The following is a 13,771-nucleotide window of genomic DNA, read 5'->3' as shown; positions in this document are numbered from 1 at the left end:
ACAAAATAACTTAATTGAAGGTAAGGGCTTTTATTTTCTTGTTCTGCTTTATATCCACAGATATAGATATCTTGTTCTACTCTATATCCATATTTCATAGAATGAGTAGGAGCAGAACAGACTGACTACATTCCCAAGGAGGATTTTTTTTTCAGAGTTTGAATAGTTATCTTATATCTAGTGACAGAAATAAAACTATAGCTGAGAGAGGAAGTTAGGAGAATCTTATCAAGTAGAGATAGAGCGCTGACGGCATTAAACTAGGATGCTACTTAGTGTCTTTGCTAACTATGGTGCATTGTGCAAATTAACTAAAGCAAGAAGCCTTGGGCCCCTTACCAAGGTCAGTCTCTTAATCAGAGTGTGAGCCTATCTTAAGAAACTGGTAGAAACTGGTCCTGCGGATGGACAAGAGCCAAGGAGCAACTGAGTCTGCGCAAAGACAAGAGGTCAACTAGCGGTGACGAGGAAGAGTCATCAACCTTCATCCCCATGACCCCCGATGACCGCCACCAGGAGACACTGCGCAAGGGCAGATGGGAGGAGTTTATGGAAATGACTCCTTGGAACTAATTTTAATATGAAGCGGGGACAGGATATGAGTATGTATAGGTGTATTGTGAAACGTCATGCATATGTAACTCTTTGCTGCATATAACCATGGCAAATTGTCGCGTCAGGTGCACACGACTTTGGTGGGACTACCCCCCGTGCTGCCCAGCGCTGAATAAACGTACCTACTTTACAATCTTACTGATTGTGGAGTCCATTTTCCGCAAGTCATAGCTGCGTTGCAGATGACAGTATTCCTCAAAGTACCATGCAATTTCAGAATATAATTTTAAATGCATAAAATAGCGTTACAAAAACTTTTAATTGCAAAATTGTGAATATTTTGGTAGTCCGGAGGTAATTTTTTATAACATGCAGCAAGTTTTATCTCACTTTAAGAAAATTATGAGTATATATATATATACATAGTATACATATAATTGTATCACATAGCAATTACACACTTTTATTTGCATATACCACTCTTTAATTGGAATCCTACAGTATAATTATATCATGGTATTTTATTGATCTGGTTGTATTTTAGAGTTTAACTGAAGTGGAAAATAGGACTAGTCAAATGATTACTTCTATTGTTTCTAAACTTTTTCACCAATAGATCTTCTTTATTATGTCAGATCAAGATAGAAATGTTAAATCAAGACCTTAAGCTTTTCTCCAACAGTTTCCAACACTTTCCAGGTATTTAGAATAGATACCAAATCTTCATTTTATACAGCTCAATGAATTTCAGACACTTAGGGGGAATGTCTTTGTCTTTGTCTTTACAGATCTAATCACCTTACATTACTTTTATAGTTGATGAGGAGAAATATGTACTTTTAGTGTCTGATATGTTTTAAACATCTAATTTCAGACGTGATGAACTGTGCCTTAGCCACTAGCTAACGTGATCAGGTTCCACTGACTATAAAGGGAACCTAGGAACACTAGATCAAATGCAAATGACCATTTTAAATCAAATAATTCCAGCCTTAGTGACAAAATTAATCTATCTTACTTGACTGTCTCACTTTGTAGACACAGGTATTCAGGGTTAGTTGCATTTTCTATCAATAGCAACAGAAATACGGTAATGTATATAGGGACCAAAATATCTCGTATATTGCAGAAAAATACTCCAGAAGAATGTATCAAATAACTCAAACGCATTCTGTTTCAGGTGAACTGTCAACTATTATCTAATTTCAGTTTTGCTAAGGTTAGACTATAAGTTAAGAATGTATGAAAACTGCGACTTTTAATAATAGTAATCTATAGCAAACTTCTACTGCCTAGTAAAGGTGGACATCATCTGTTCTAATCATAAATCTACAGAAGCTGCAACTCTAAAAAGCATATGCATTTTTAATCTGACTTCTTAAAGAAATGAATTTTATGTGAGCTACTTACATCATGAGTGTGAGCCTGAGATGAGGAAGCCCATGTCATAGACACCTACATATAGATGAAATCCATGCCAACTTTCATTAGTTCTGCTGATTATTTAAATAAATAAATAAATAAAAAGCTGTAATAAAACTACAAGTTTTATTTGAGCCATCACAATCCATTGTATAATAGAGTGAAAAGACAGGAAAAAAAAACCACAACAACAACAAATCCCCATGTAATTTGTCTTGCACCAAATCTGGAGATAACTGGATATTAATTTACATTTTTCCTTACCTGGTTATCCTTTGCATTGGGTGAAGTGTCTGCTTAGTCAAGGATTTAATAAAACATTTTATCCTAAATGTGCTGAAATTCATTTGGTTCCAATGAGATTAATGGTGTGCTTAAAATTAAGTGCTTAGGTAAGGTGTTGCTATTAGAGTTGTGTCACTCAGCAAAGAGCAAACCAACTGAAAATAAACATTCATGCACATGCATGAAGGAAGGGGGAAAAAAATAAAGCCATATTGTTTGTACACTGTATACAGAAAATAAAGAGTGAATACATTTGTTCTGCAACTTGGGATCCCAAACTTTGCATGGTCTTTATTAAGCACTGTTAGATCAAAATTCTCATATGGTGACCATGTGGACAGACATCTCAATATATACTCTCTAGTTAAATATATGCAACAAACATCAAGGTCAAGACCAGATTAAGACCAGATTGTATCACCTGTTCATACCCATGTGAGCACATAGTATCTTTGATTCACTGCAGACCATTTCTATGAGAAAGTTTTTCCACCAGTGTCCGAGAGTTTGTAATTTGGTCTAGCGTGCTGAGTAATAGATTTGTCTATGTAAAATAACCTGGTATATGTCCAGTTGCCTGTCTATCATCATTTGGGTTTGATATCATTTCTCAGTTTCCTTAAGTGGATTTTTTTTTCCCTAACAATTTCTTCTTGCCCAGAGAAAACATTCAGTAGTGAGTGTAAATGCAAATAAATGTTTCCAGTTCTCTCTCTCTCTTTTTTTTTTTTTTTGTAATAAAGTAAATACAATTAACTTAGCCCACTTACCATTTTAACAGTTTGTCATCCAGCCTGAAGATAATATCTAGCCAAAGATAAACATTTAAAGTTTTTTGCTTTGTAATAAATTTTGCTTGCTGTGTATCTAGCAGACAACTGAAGCCTGATAAATGAGAGTAAATGAAATCCTAATGACTTTGAGAAATTTGTAATGATTCATTTGTTCACTTTTCTTGTCAAAGTTTTCAAGTCACAAGTGAGAATATATTCTAAGTAGGGTTAAAATGTGTTGCTATAAGTGTTACAGTGGCTGGGAAAGCAATTTGCAAAGAACAATAACTGCCAAAGATAGAAAACAAGCGTACTGGCTATCAGCAAAACAGAACACTAACCTAGCAAAGAATTTGTTTAGCTCTATTCCAGATGGCTAGAATTTTCCAAAACAGCCCACCTTTTGCAATCATTACTGCAAACATATGCATTTTTTTCTCTAATAAAATTATGACTCAAATTATTCCTATATGATTTGCAGATCTAAACTTTGAACCTATGTATTTCTAGCCACTAGGATAATGTTTCTTCAGGTATGTAGTTAGGCAGAAATCAAATGTGTTAGGAAGGAATTGCAGTATATCATGATTTATCACCAAATTGATCAATGAATTATTGAATGGAATTTGATGCTGTAGTGTTCTGTTTAATCATTCTGCAAAGTGGCTAATTAGTTAATATGCTAATATTCTAATATGCTGTCTTTGGTATTGGATACTCTGCATGCAAGTGAAACCCAAATTTTTGTACAATAAGGATTCTGTTTCAATGCTTCTAAAATAAAATGAAGAAGTTATTGAAGCGATCACAAGGCATTTTCTGAAGCATGCTGTAACTCAATTATGGTAGTAAGTGAATTTGAACATCTTTTTGTCTGGGAAAGCACAAGTATATTAAAATTTTGGGGTACTGGATTTCAGAGAAATTTATGATTTTTTAATTATTATTTCAATAGATATTAAAAAAATCTTTGTTAGGGAAATCTACACAATGAAAGTCAGTGTTCAGTGAAACTGTATACCTTCTCTTTACTTCCAGTGAATTTTTACCATTTCAATGTAACATTTTAGTAAATAAATTGTGTAAAGTTTGATATTTAGTTTGAATTATATAAAAATATTTGTTAAATTCTTTATTTTTATAGTTTCCTCCCAGCAGCTGTGATCATTATTCTGTGATGTGTGACACTGTGTTGTATGTTGTCTGTAATTTAATGATTTGCATTTTTTTTTTTGTCCTTGTAGCTGTAACCTTTTCAGTATTCAATGGCAAAAATGGCCCACGGGAACTTTCTGATTAACATGCAAGAACAAGTGGCAAGCTAAGCATGTGCTAAAAGCTTTGCATTCTGTGATTTGCAGTTTAAAAATATGGTATGAACTTGAACATATCTGACTACCTCACATGGGGTACTGCTATGACTCTGTAGGGAAGAAATGGAAGCTTAATGTCAAACAAAAAGTATGTTAAAACTTTTGGTGGGAAAAATCAAAAAGCTGATGAAAGAGGAAACATCTAATGAGTAAATTAGTCTAAATAAATACGTTTTAATAGTACCATTTGCTTCATATCAACTGGGTGTATAAGGTGGGTCAGGATGGCGAAAAGAAAGTGCATCTGTATACTCTTAGATAGATGGATTTAACCAAAAGAATTCTGGTTTTAGATGTGTTCTACTTTTAGACATTTTGTACTTTGTGCCAATTTCCTTCATTCTGATCAACAAAATTCAGACATCTGTCCTTCAGCATCTCTAGCCAGGGAGTTGCTTTGAACTGCCTCGTCTGTTTATATTGAGTTCAGCCACATGTTGATTTTCCTCCTCTGTTTTTAAGCTATCATTCTCCCTACTTTTTCCTCTTCTAGTACCAAAGCCAGTTAAAGGCAACGTCTGTCAGTGAGATCCAGTTACACAAAATGAAAAAAATACATTTTTTTCTAGGCTAGACAATTAATCCAGAGATTTGTCGTCTTCGTATCCTTATTACATCACCATTTTCCATAAGGATTCCCACTGATTAATAACATTAAAGGTAAGGACAGTGCAAGGGAGTTAGAGAACTGTATGTTTCCTGAGCTTTGATAACAGGACTAAAATTCATATCGAGCCAATGTCATTTGGTCATCCAAAATTTCACCCAGGATTTAGGACAGAATAAATGTTCTTTTGTGTGAATAGCTTAATGAAGGGACAGACGTTGAAAACATTCTGAAAAAAACAACAACACATGGATGTTGTGAGGAGGAGAAGAAGAAAAATAACTGAGAGGATTTAGGCCCCCATGAACTAGGAACATATGTAGTCATTGACTCTAATAGTGATGAAGTTAGAGCATGTAACCGTTTTTTTTTTTTTTTTCCTAGGGAACACAATTACTTTTGTGATACAGCATTCTTCCCACTGAGCTGACACCAAATGCCTGTGTAGTTTAACAAACAGCACTGATAAGTGGTGCTTTTGATAGGAATGAGCCAGTTGCATATGCTAAATGAAGTAGCCAGCAGAGACTCTAACTTTTTAAAGAGATTTCGAAAGACACCAGAGAGGGATTATGAATTGCTTCTGGTGTCAGTATGATTTAATCATCCTGAGGTCCGAATTTCATTATGGAAAGTACCAAGTGCCATTGGCTTTGATTATCAAAAACATTGTAACCTTCAGAAACAAAAGTTCAGTCATGGTATGTTGTTTCTCTGATATAGATATTCTTCAAGAAGAGGAAACTGCACTTTTATTACTAGTATTTTTTTTTTTTTCCCGAAAATGCTTTCTGTGTAAACACGTGCATTTACTTCCGGTACATAATACAAAATACATTTTAATACAATTTATCTATTATTTATGTGAGCTCACAATTCAGTGACATATATGTCATGTTTGATCTGTATCAAGATATTTGTAGAGGTGAGTTACTGAGTTACAAATTGAATTGTCTGTATGAAAAGCCTGTATCTTTCAATGAAGGAGAAACCAAAGTTTCAAGAAACAGGCGTCGTGCCATGCAGCCACATGCAGCCAAAGCTCGAAACAGCATTAAATCTGTTCAAAATCAATCAGGGTTGAAATATTACATTGAAAAAGATCCCGCGCCATGTAGTTTAACTCCTTTACCTCCACAGTCAGAATAAATCTGGTGACCATCTACAGGTAATGGGAAAAAGATGGAACCTCAGAGAGGTTATAATAAAGCTGCACCTACATAATGAGGCAAATTTGGACTTCAGCATTGGAGCAAAGCAGGCTGAGTCTTACAGAGAGGTGTAGGAGGCCTCATGGCCAGTCTGCCCACTTTATGCAGGAACGTTGGGGACATCTCCAGCCTATTGGGGAGGAAACAGTGTACACAGGTTTCATCCTAGAAGATGGTATGTTTATACGGCCAACCTTGCTTTACCAACTAAAAAGATCTTTGCACTAAAATTCATGACATTTTTGTAGCTACATTAAGATATCCTGAAAAGTTATTTTTTCTACTAGACAGTGCCCAGGTCCAAGATGGACCCCCAGATATGGATCCCGCAAAAGTGGCCAGGAGTGAAAGTTTTTGGTAGCCCTGGGGATCCTTTGCACCTGCTTCGTAGCCCCACAATGACTGGGGCTCTGGGCTTTCTCTCTTGCAAAACTCTATAAGCCTAACCCTAGACAGTGCCCACGTCCAAAATGAAACCCCAGATGTGGCTGCCACCAAAATGAGCTTGGTGTAGAAGCTTTTGTCATCAATCCCCTCTCCTTGGCAGCTTTTTATTGTTGTTTCTCTGTGGTGTGGTGGGGCCACCACTGCAGGTTGAGCCCTGTCCCTCATCCAGTGCAGACTTCACCTGACACCAGTGGCCCAGGCCACAGTGCAGTGTTGCTGCCTGCTGGTGGCCCTGGTGGCAGTCCCTCCCCCACACTACCACAGGCACCACAGCCAGCATTCCCTCTCTCTTCTCCTTCTTTCCTGCTCTCTTTGCTTTTCTTCAACCTTTTCGTTTCACCTTCTATAATTTTTTCTCCATTTTCCTTTCTTCTCCATTTCCTTTCTGTCACAGTAGCCCATAGAGAGGACTGCCACAGAGCAGATATACAGGCTTCAGCCTGTGGAGGGTGCCGTGCTGGAGCAGATGGATGCTGCCGGGAGGTCCTGTGGCCTTCAGAAGAGGACCCAGGGAACTACAGTGCAGTTGGCCTCACCTAGATCCCTGGCAAGGTTGTGGAGCAACTAGCCCTGGAGGCCATTTCCAGGCACATGAAAGACAAGAAAGCCATCAGAAGTAGTTAGCATGGATTCACCAAGGGGAAGTCATGCTTGCTGAACTTGATAAACTTCTGTGATGAAATGACTGCTTGATAGACAAGGGGAGGGCAGTGGAGATTGTCTACCTAGACTTCAGTAAGGCTTTCAACACTGTCTCCCATAGAATGCTTATATCAAAAATGATGGAGAATGGGCTGGATGAGCAGATGGTGAGGTAGACTGAAAAGTGACTGAACAGCCAGGTCCAGAGGGCAGTGATCAGTGGCACGAGGTCTTGTTGGAGGCCTATAACTAGCAGCATAACTGGGGTCCTGTTTCAACAGCTTCATTAATAATCTGGACGATGGGACAGAGTGTGTTCTTAAAGACCCTGTAGGTGACACAAAACTGGGAGGAGTATGTGATATACCAGCAGGATGTGCTGACATCCAGAGGGAACTGAAGAGGCTGGAGAAATGGCCTGACAGGAATCTCAAGAAGTTCAGGAAGGGGAAGTGCAAAGTCCTGCACCTGGGGAGGCAAAAACCCAGGTACCAGTGTGAGCTGGAGGCCGATGAGATGGAAAGCAGCTTTGCAGGAAAGGACCTGAGGGAAAGGTGTAAAGAAGACAAAGGCAGGCTCTTTTCAGTGGTGCCCAGTGACAGGACACGAGGCAGTGGACACAAACAGAAACACAGGAGGTTTTGTCTCCAAAATGTCAGGAAATGGGTATGTTACTGTGAGTGTTGCTGAGCACTGGCACAAGTTCTCCAGAGGGGGCGTGGTGTCCTTGGGGATAGTCAGAGGCCATCTGCACATGGTCCTAGGCAGCCTTCTCTAGGTGGCCCTACTTGAAGCAGGGGGGATGGACGAAGTGATCTCGAAAGATCCCTTCCAACCTCAGCCAGTCAGTTCAGAAAAACACTTCCCTATTCTGCGGCAGCAGTGCAATCAGCACCCTGTGCCCATGTTCCCCCACAAAGTGCTGCGCAGACACGGTCAGAGCATTTGTTCACACAAGCAGTTTACTGGCATCAATGTATAGGATGAATCTCCTGGAAGGAACGGGCTCTCTCCAAGAGTTTGGGTGGTCACTGCCTGGAAGAGGTTGAGCAGTCCAGCTGTTTGGGAGGCCAGGAACAACACCATCCATCTCCTCAGGTACCCTCTCGTTGCCTTCCCTCTCGAGGATGCAGTCAAGGTGTTTCTTCTCCAGGCAGCAGCAGAGGCGCCGCAGGAGGTCATCCAGGCGCAGGGGGCAATCTTTCCTTCGCCAGGCTTGCCAGGGCTGTGGCTGTCAGGTGGTGAATCACAGCCGTCTTCAGGGCATGGGGGGAAAACCTTTGCCCACCAGCATATGGGCGCAGGTCTGCAGATGTTTGAGGTGGAAGCTGTGGGGTCGGGCATGCCTGGCCGTGTGCCCAACAGACTGCATCTCTGCCACAGCGCAGCTCTTTGGCGGCGCCGTGCTGCTGGTGAAGCTGGCCGCGGCTACTCCAGGCTCAGGAAGGTGTCCGAGTTGTCTAGCTGCACCCCAAGCGTGATCTCAATGGAGAGGGTGCTCTCAGAGGCATTGGCCAGCCTGAGCTTGCAGGAGCGGTGGGAGGGCAGCACCGTCAGGCGGCAGTGGCGTGGCAGTGGCGGCAGAAGCTCCCAGGCTGCTTTCACCAAGGCCTGGAACCAGCGGGTGGTTTCCTCCACATCCAGGTAGGAGCCGGTGCAGAGGGTGCGCAGCAGGCTGGGCTCCTGTCTTCTCCTCAGCTTGTCCTCGGGGTGGTGGAGGAAGCACAGCATGTTCCCCACCAGCCGCTCCCTCGCGCAGGCGCACTCCAGCTCCACGCGCAGGCCGGGGTTCTTCGCTGGCGTCTCCCCCGCGGCGCCCAGCTCCGGGTGGAAGGCGTGCCCGGGGGGAGGCCTCAGGGGCATGAGCAGGCAGTAGAGGATGTTGTCCTGCCGGGCACTCCAGCCTTCGTAGAGGCAGCCCACACCAATGGCCGGCTGGAGCCATGGCTTGAAGAGAGATTTCCCGGAGAGTCTTCTGCAGGCACCAAGAAGCTCATCCACCAGCTCCTCCACCACCTTGCACTTGTCGGCCATGTACGGTGCTGGCCACTGGGTGCGATCGGCCCAAACCCTGCCCAGATCCCAGGTGTCATCAGTGTCGCCGTCGTCTTCATCCTTCTCCTTCTCCTTCTCCTTCCTTGTGGAGCTGCCCTGCTTGCTGCTGCTGCCTGGCCCATGTCTCCTTTTCCTGAGCCACTGGCGGAGCCCAAAGAGCAGGACAAGGAGGTCAGTAAAGGTCCAGAGCTGCCACTGCTGCAAGGCAGTGAAGAGCAGGGCTCCCAGGGCCACCCCGCTCTGCTCCTGGCTCCTCTCCTCCATCTCATGCAGCAGCTGAGCCATGCCTTCAATCAGCTGCTCTGCATGCTGCTGCATTCTCTCATTTACATCCGCATCCATGTGATCATCCACCAGCCACGGCTTCTGGGCAATGCCCAGCACAGCCAGGGCGAGGAAGATCAGCCGAGCCATGGCCTGCAGGAGGTGCGAGCTGCACTCACCGATGGCCCAGGCCACAGTGTGGTGGCGCTGCCTGCTGCTGGCCCTGATGACAGCTCCCCCGCTGTGACTCACCCTCTGTGCTGTCACAGGCACCACAGCCGCATCACAGCAATCTCTCTCCCCTCCCCCCCCTCCCCTCCCCTCCCCTCCCCTCCCCTCCCCTCCCCTCCCCTCCCCTCCCCTCCCCTCCCCTCCCCTCCCCTCCCCTCCCCTCCCCTGAGCAGTTTTAACTTCATTTTTGAGACAATTAAGTGGAATTTATTAGTGAGATATTGCAGTGAGGAACAGGAAGAGTTGTGTTTGTTTGTTTGTTTTTTGTTTGTTTGTTTTTGTTTGTTTTAATAGTAGCGCTTTTACAATGATAGAGGCAGGGGAGAGAGATCTGAGAATGTCCTTCAGAGCATTCAAAAGCTTTTTGCTTTATGTTGTGACACACTTCTGAGTAGGGAATGTAATCTGAGAATCAGAGTCCTTTCATGAGTCACTTCATTAACTTCATGAAACCACGTCTTTGTTTAAATCTGGAATCTGATATTGCTCCAGATTTGTGTCCTGGTGAGTTACATTACACCTGGAGTTCTCCAACAGAAGAATTTGACTAGGTCAAAATATTTAATGAAGATTTGGTGTCAGAATCTGCGTTGGCGTTGCACATCTGCATCACAGTGTAAACCACAGATATCCTAGACAGAATTCTGGTCTTGAAATTTAAGAAGTGCAAGAATTTAAAATTTCAAAAAATCTTTCTGACAGAGACCTGGATTATCAGAAGGTATTCACAGCCATCTAGATATGGCCAGAACCAGACAGATAAAATTGGAATAAACTCTTCTAAATGTGTTGGTTAAACTGAGTTTAACAAAAACAGTAGGCCCCCCATATCTTATATACTTCATTTAAAAGCCATTTTTACCCTGTCACATCTCTTATTTTTCTCAGATTTTGGATCCTAAATGGCTTTTCAAAAATTATTGGATTGTCTAATTGACCTAATTGTGTAAAACATTACTAATGTCTAAATTGTGAGTTTTCTGATTGTCTCCCTTAAATTTTTGCTGTGAAAACTCCAGACATTTAAATCTTTATAATGCTCTTTTATTTCTCAAGTATTTTTACAGTGAATAGCTATCTACTAGGCTGGTGTTTTGTTGCTTTGAATTCAGAGCTAAAAAGCTTTATTTTCATTTGAAATCCTAGAAAGCAGTTTGTCATTGTGTTCAATATCCCATCACCTATTTACATACCCAGCCAGGCACATAATGTATTTTACACCACTTCTACAATGACTGGCCCCTCTTTGCATGAGTAGATTCATAGAAATGATCTGTTCAATGAGCCTGAAAATATAACGGGCAAAATCAGGGTATATTTTCAGAACCCACTGAATTCAGAACATTCTCTTCAGCCCTGCCCATAAAGATCATATAAGATCACACGTGTGTCATATTTTACAGAAATGCTGATTCTGACCTACCTACTCTTCAAGTAACCCTCTTGAAACCATTGGGGTACGGTGCCAAAACCAGAAGTGTTTGTAGCAGCTGTTGAATTGACAGAGTTAGAGTGCCTGTTGAGAAAAGCATGGAACGGTTAGAAGGACGAAAAACAGAACAGCTGAGCTGAACAACTACAACAGTCTAAGAGTCCTGGGATGTATGAAGAGGCAAAATTGCTGGATACATTACCAAGGACAGAATATGAGACACCAGTGAATAGAAGTATCCTGTTAAAATTATTTGGACCAATTGCAGAGTAAAGTGCTGTTTAACATGCACCAGCTGCTACTGCTTCCCCTATTGCATGGCGTCACACATTCTGGGACCATAAGATTTCCTCTCCATTCTTCTGAACTTGCTGCAGGATTTCTCTTTTCATAACTTTACTCAGACTCCAGCTTTGATTTCTTTGGGTATGTCTTTTGGTCTAGCTCTTTCTTCTCTTCCATCCATTTCAGGAGTCACCTTTACAGTCATTGTTCACCTTACCAGCTACACTGGGTGATTTAGGGTGTGTAATTAGTGTTCAGCGGTGAGTTAGGTCTTCAAGAAAGTCTAAGCATATTTATTTTATAATACATATTATTCAATCAGTTACAGTTTAGAGGCCTTACATGTAGATAAAGTTGTGTGGTAGATTCAGCATTAGAAAACCAGATGGTAAAGAAGAAACTGGAAATAGAACAGATGGACAATAAATGATATGCAAATTAAGGTTTGAAGGATCTTGGGATTTAATTGTGATTTTAAAGAGGAAGTACCTATTAAGTTCATTTTATACTTTCTATACTGATAGCTTTTTTGAAAAAAGAAATCATATTCCCTCTACTTTTTGAAATAAGATTCAAATGAATACATAAGGAAAAAGAAGTTCTGTTTTGTTTTGTCAGTACAGCACCAGTTACAAGTTCCTTAAATTAGATACTATATGAGCTGTAATTAGTTACCAAAAACACATACACGCATACACACACACTCATGCAAACTAAACAGGTGATCACACTCTAAAGGTATTAATTTTTTGCTGGTTAGATTACCTGTACATTTTCTTCAGCTTAAAATCCATGCTTGTAAGATCTGTCAATGGAAGGTAACTAGCAAAAGGTTTACAGTCATGGCTACAAATACATGCTTGCATTGACTCCGTTTGGTGCTTTGCAACTTCCCTTATAAACAAAAATAAAGTATAGCTACATCATTATCAGGGAAGAAAGGAGGTAGAAAAAAGTTCTGTTTCGATCTGCAATGCCTGGAAAATCCCTGCTCAAGCTGGTCATAATTTGAGTCTCCTAAGCAACGTTAGAAGACGATTCATTCTATTCACAATATTACTATCTGTATTACTCAAACTTAATAGAGCATATTTTCTAAATAACAATGCCCTATTTTTATGCCACAAATAATGCTATTTGTTTCTGACAGTTTCTGAAAAACTGTTTGTTTCTTAGTTGAAAAAATGACACCTAAACTATTATTAATCAGAACCTTTATCAGTAAAAGGTTGAGTGATTTGGGAAAAATATGCCACTGCCACCCTCTGAGAAAAATGAGTGCAGGCTTCTATGTTCTGCCTTACATATTACTCCGTTGGCAGAAATAAAATCTGAAGTACACTTACACCTTCCTGTGGATGGTGTTGAATCTTTGTATTCTCCAGTTTTTCATTTTCACATTTTTCCATGTGTTTAACTACTGGAGTAAAATGCATAGATGTTCAACATCCAAGTAAAAAAAAAAAAAGTGAATATAACTTCAGTATTGGTAAGGAGCAAGAATGTATTAGCAGAGCACCCTAAAATTTCCTGAATTTGTGCATAAGCAAGGAACAATACGCTTTAGGTACAAAAGAGGTGATTTTAGGTGCTGCCTTTAAATGTACAACACAGGAAACTGTGGTACCTTATTGCACAGTGCTCATAACACCAGTGTTGCTTATAAGGCCTGTATAATGAACATTTACACAGACATAGGGTGACCAAAGAGCCTTTTCAAAAATACTTCCTTGTTTACAGCATTTCCTTTTTCCTCATCGTGCAAGTGGTTATCAGGGACAGATTTACCTTCAAGTTAGCAAAAGCAGGAGCACAGTTCAGAATTATTATTTTTTTCAAATGATGTTAATCAGCTACAAAGTTAATCCTGCTTAACAAAAACAATACTATCTGCTAAATATTCTGTACAAAGTAGGCACAAATCTGTAGGTATTATCAGGGTGGGGTTTATTTTGGCTTAAAGTTTGGACTCGTCAAAATTTTTAACTGAGAAAACATCACAAAATACAGATCTCTCATTATGAAGCAGTTTCACGAAGGACAGGCTAGAAGTTTAGATTCTTCTCATTCAAAAATTATCTGTTAACTTTCTGTTTGTCCTGTGCATCTAATGGGTGTAAGAGGAGGATATAACTCTCTGTTTTATGTATTATTTAAGGTAGCATCTGATGCAATACCTAAAAGACAGA

General features: G+C 40.7%; 1 protein-coding gene across 1 annotated transcript; it reads right to left on the bottom strand.

Annotated features, from left to right (window-relative positions):
* Nucleotides 1-7,383: 7,383 nt before the first annotated feature.
* On the bottom strand, nt 7,384-9,784 carry LOC310893387 (inositol 1,4,5-trisphosphate receptor-interacting protein-like 1; the record flags this gene model as incomplete). The annotated part of the gene is made up of 1 exon (XM_083822323.1): nt 7,384-9,784. One exon carries the CDS (start codon nt 9,782-9,784, stop codon nt 8,744-8,746), a length of 1,041 nt encoding a protein of 346 aa, XP_083678449.1. The 3' UTR covers nt 7,384-8,743.
* Between the last annotated feature and the right edge of the window lie 3,987 nt (nt 9,785-13,771).

This window comes from Anser anser, assembly GCF_964211835.1.
Source record: "Anser anser genome assembly, chromosome: 1".
Taxonomy (NCBI): Eukaryota; Metazoa; Chordata; class Aves; order Anseriformes; family Anatidae; genus Anser; species Anser anser.
Note: the sequence above shows the minus strand (reverse complement) of the source record. Positions and strands in the feature narration are given on the sequence as shown.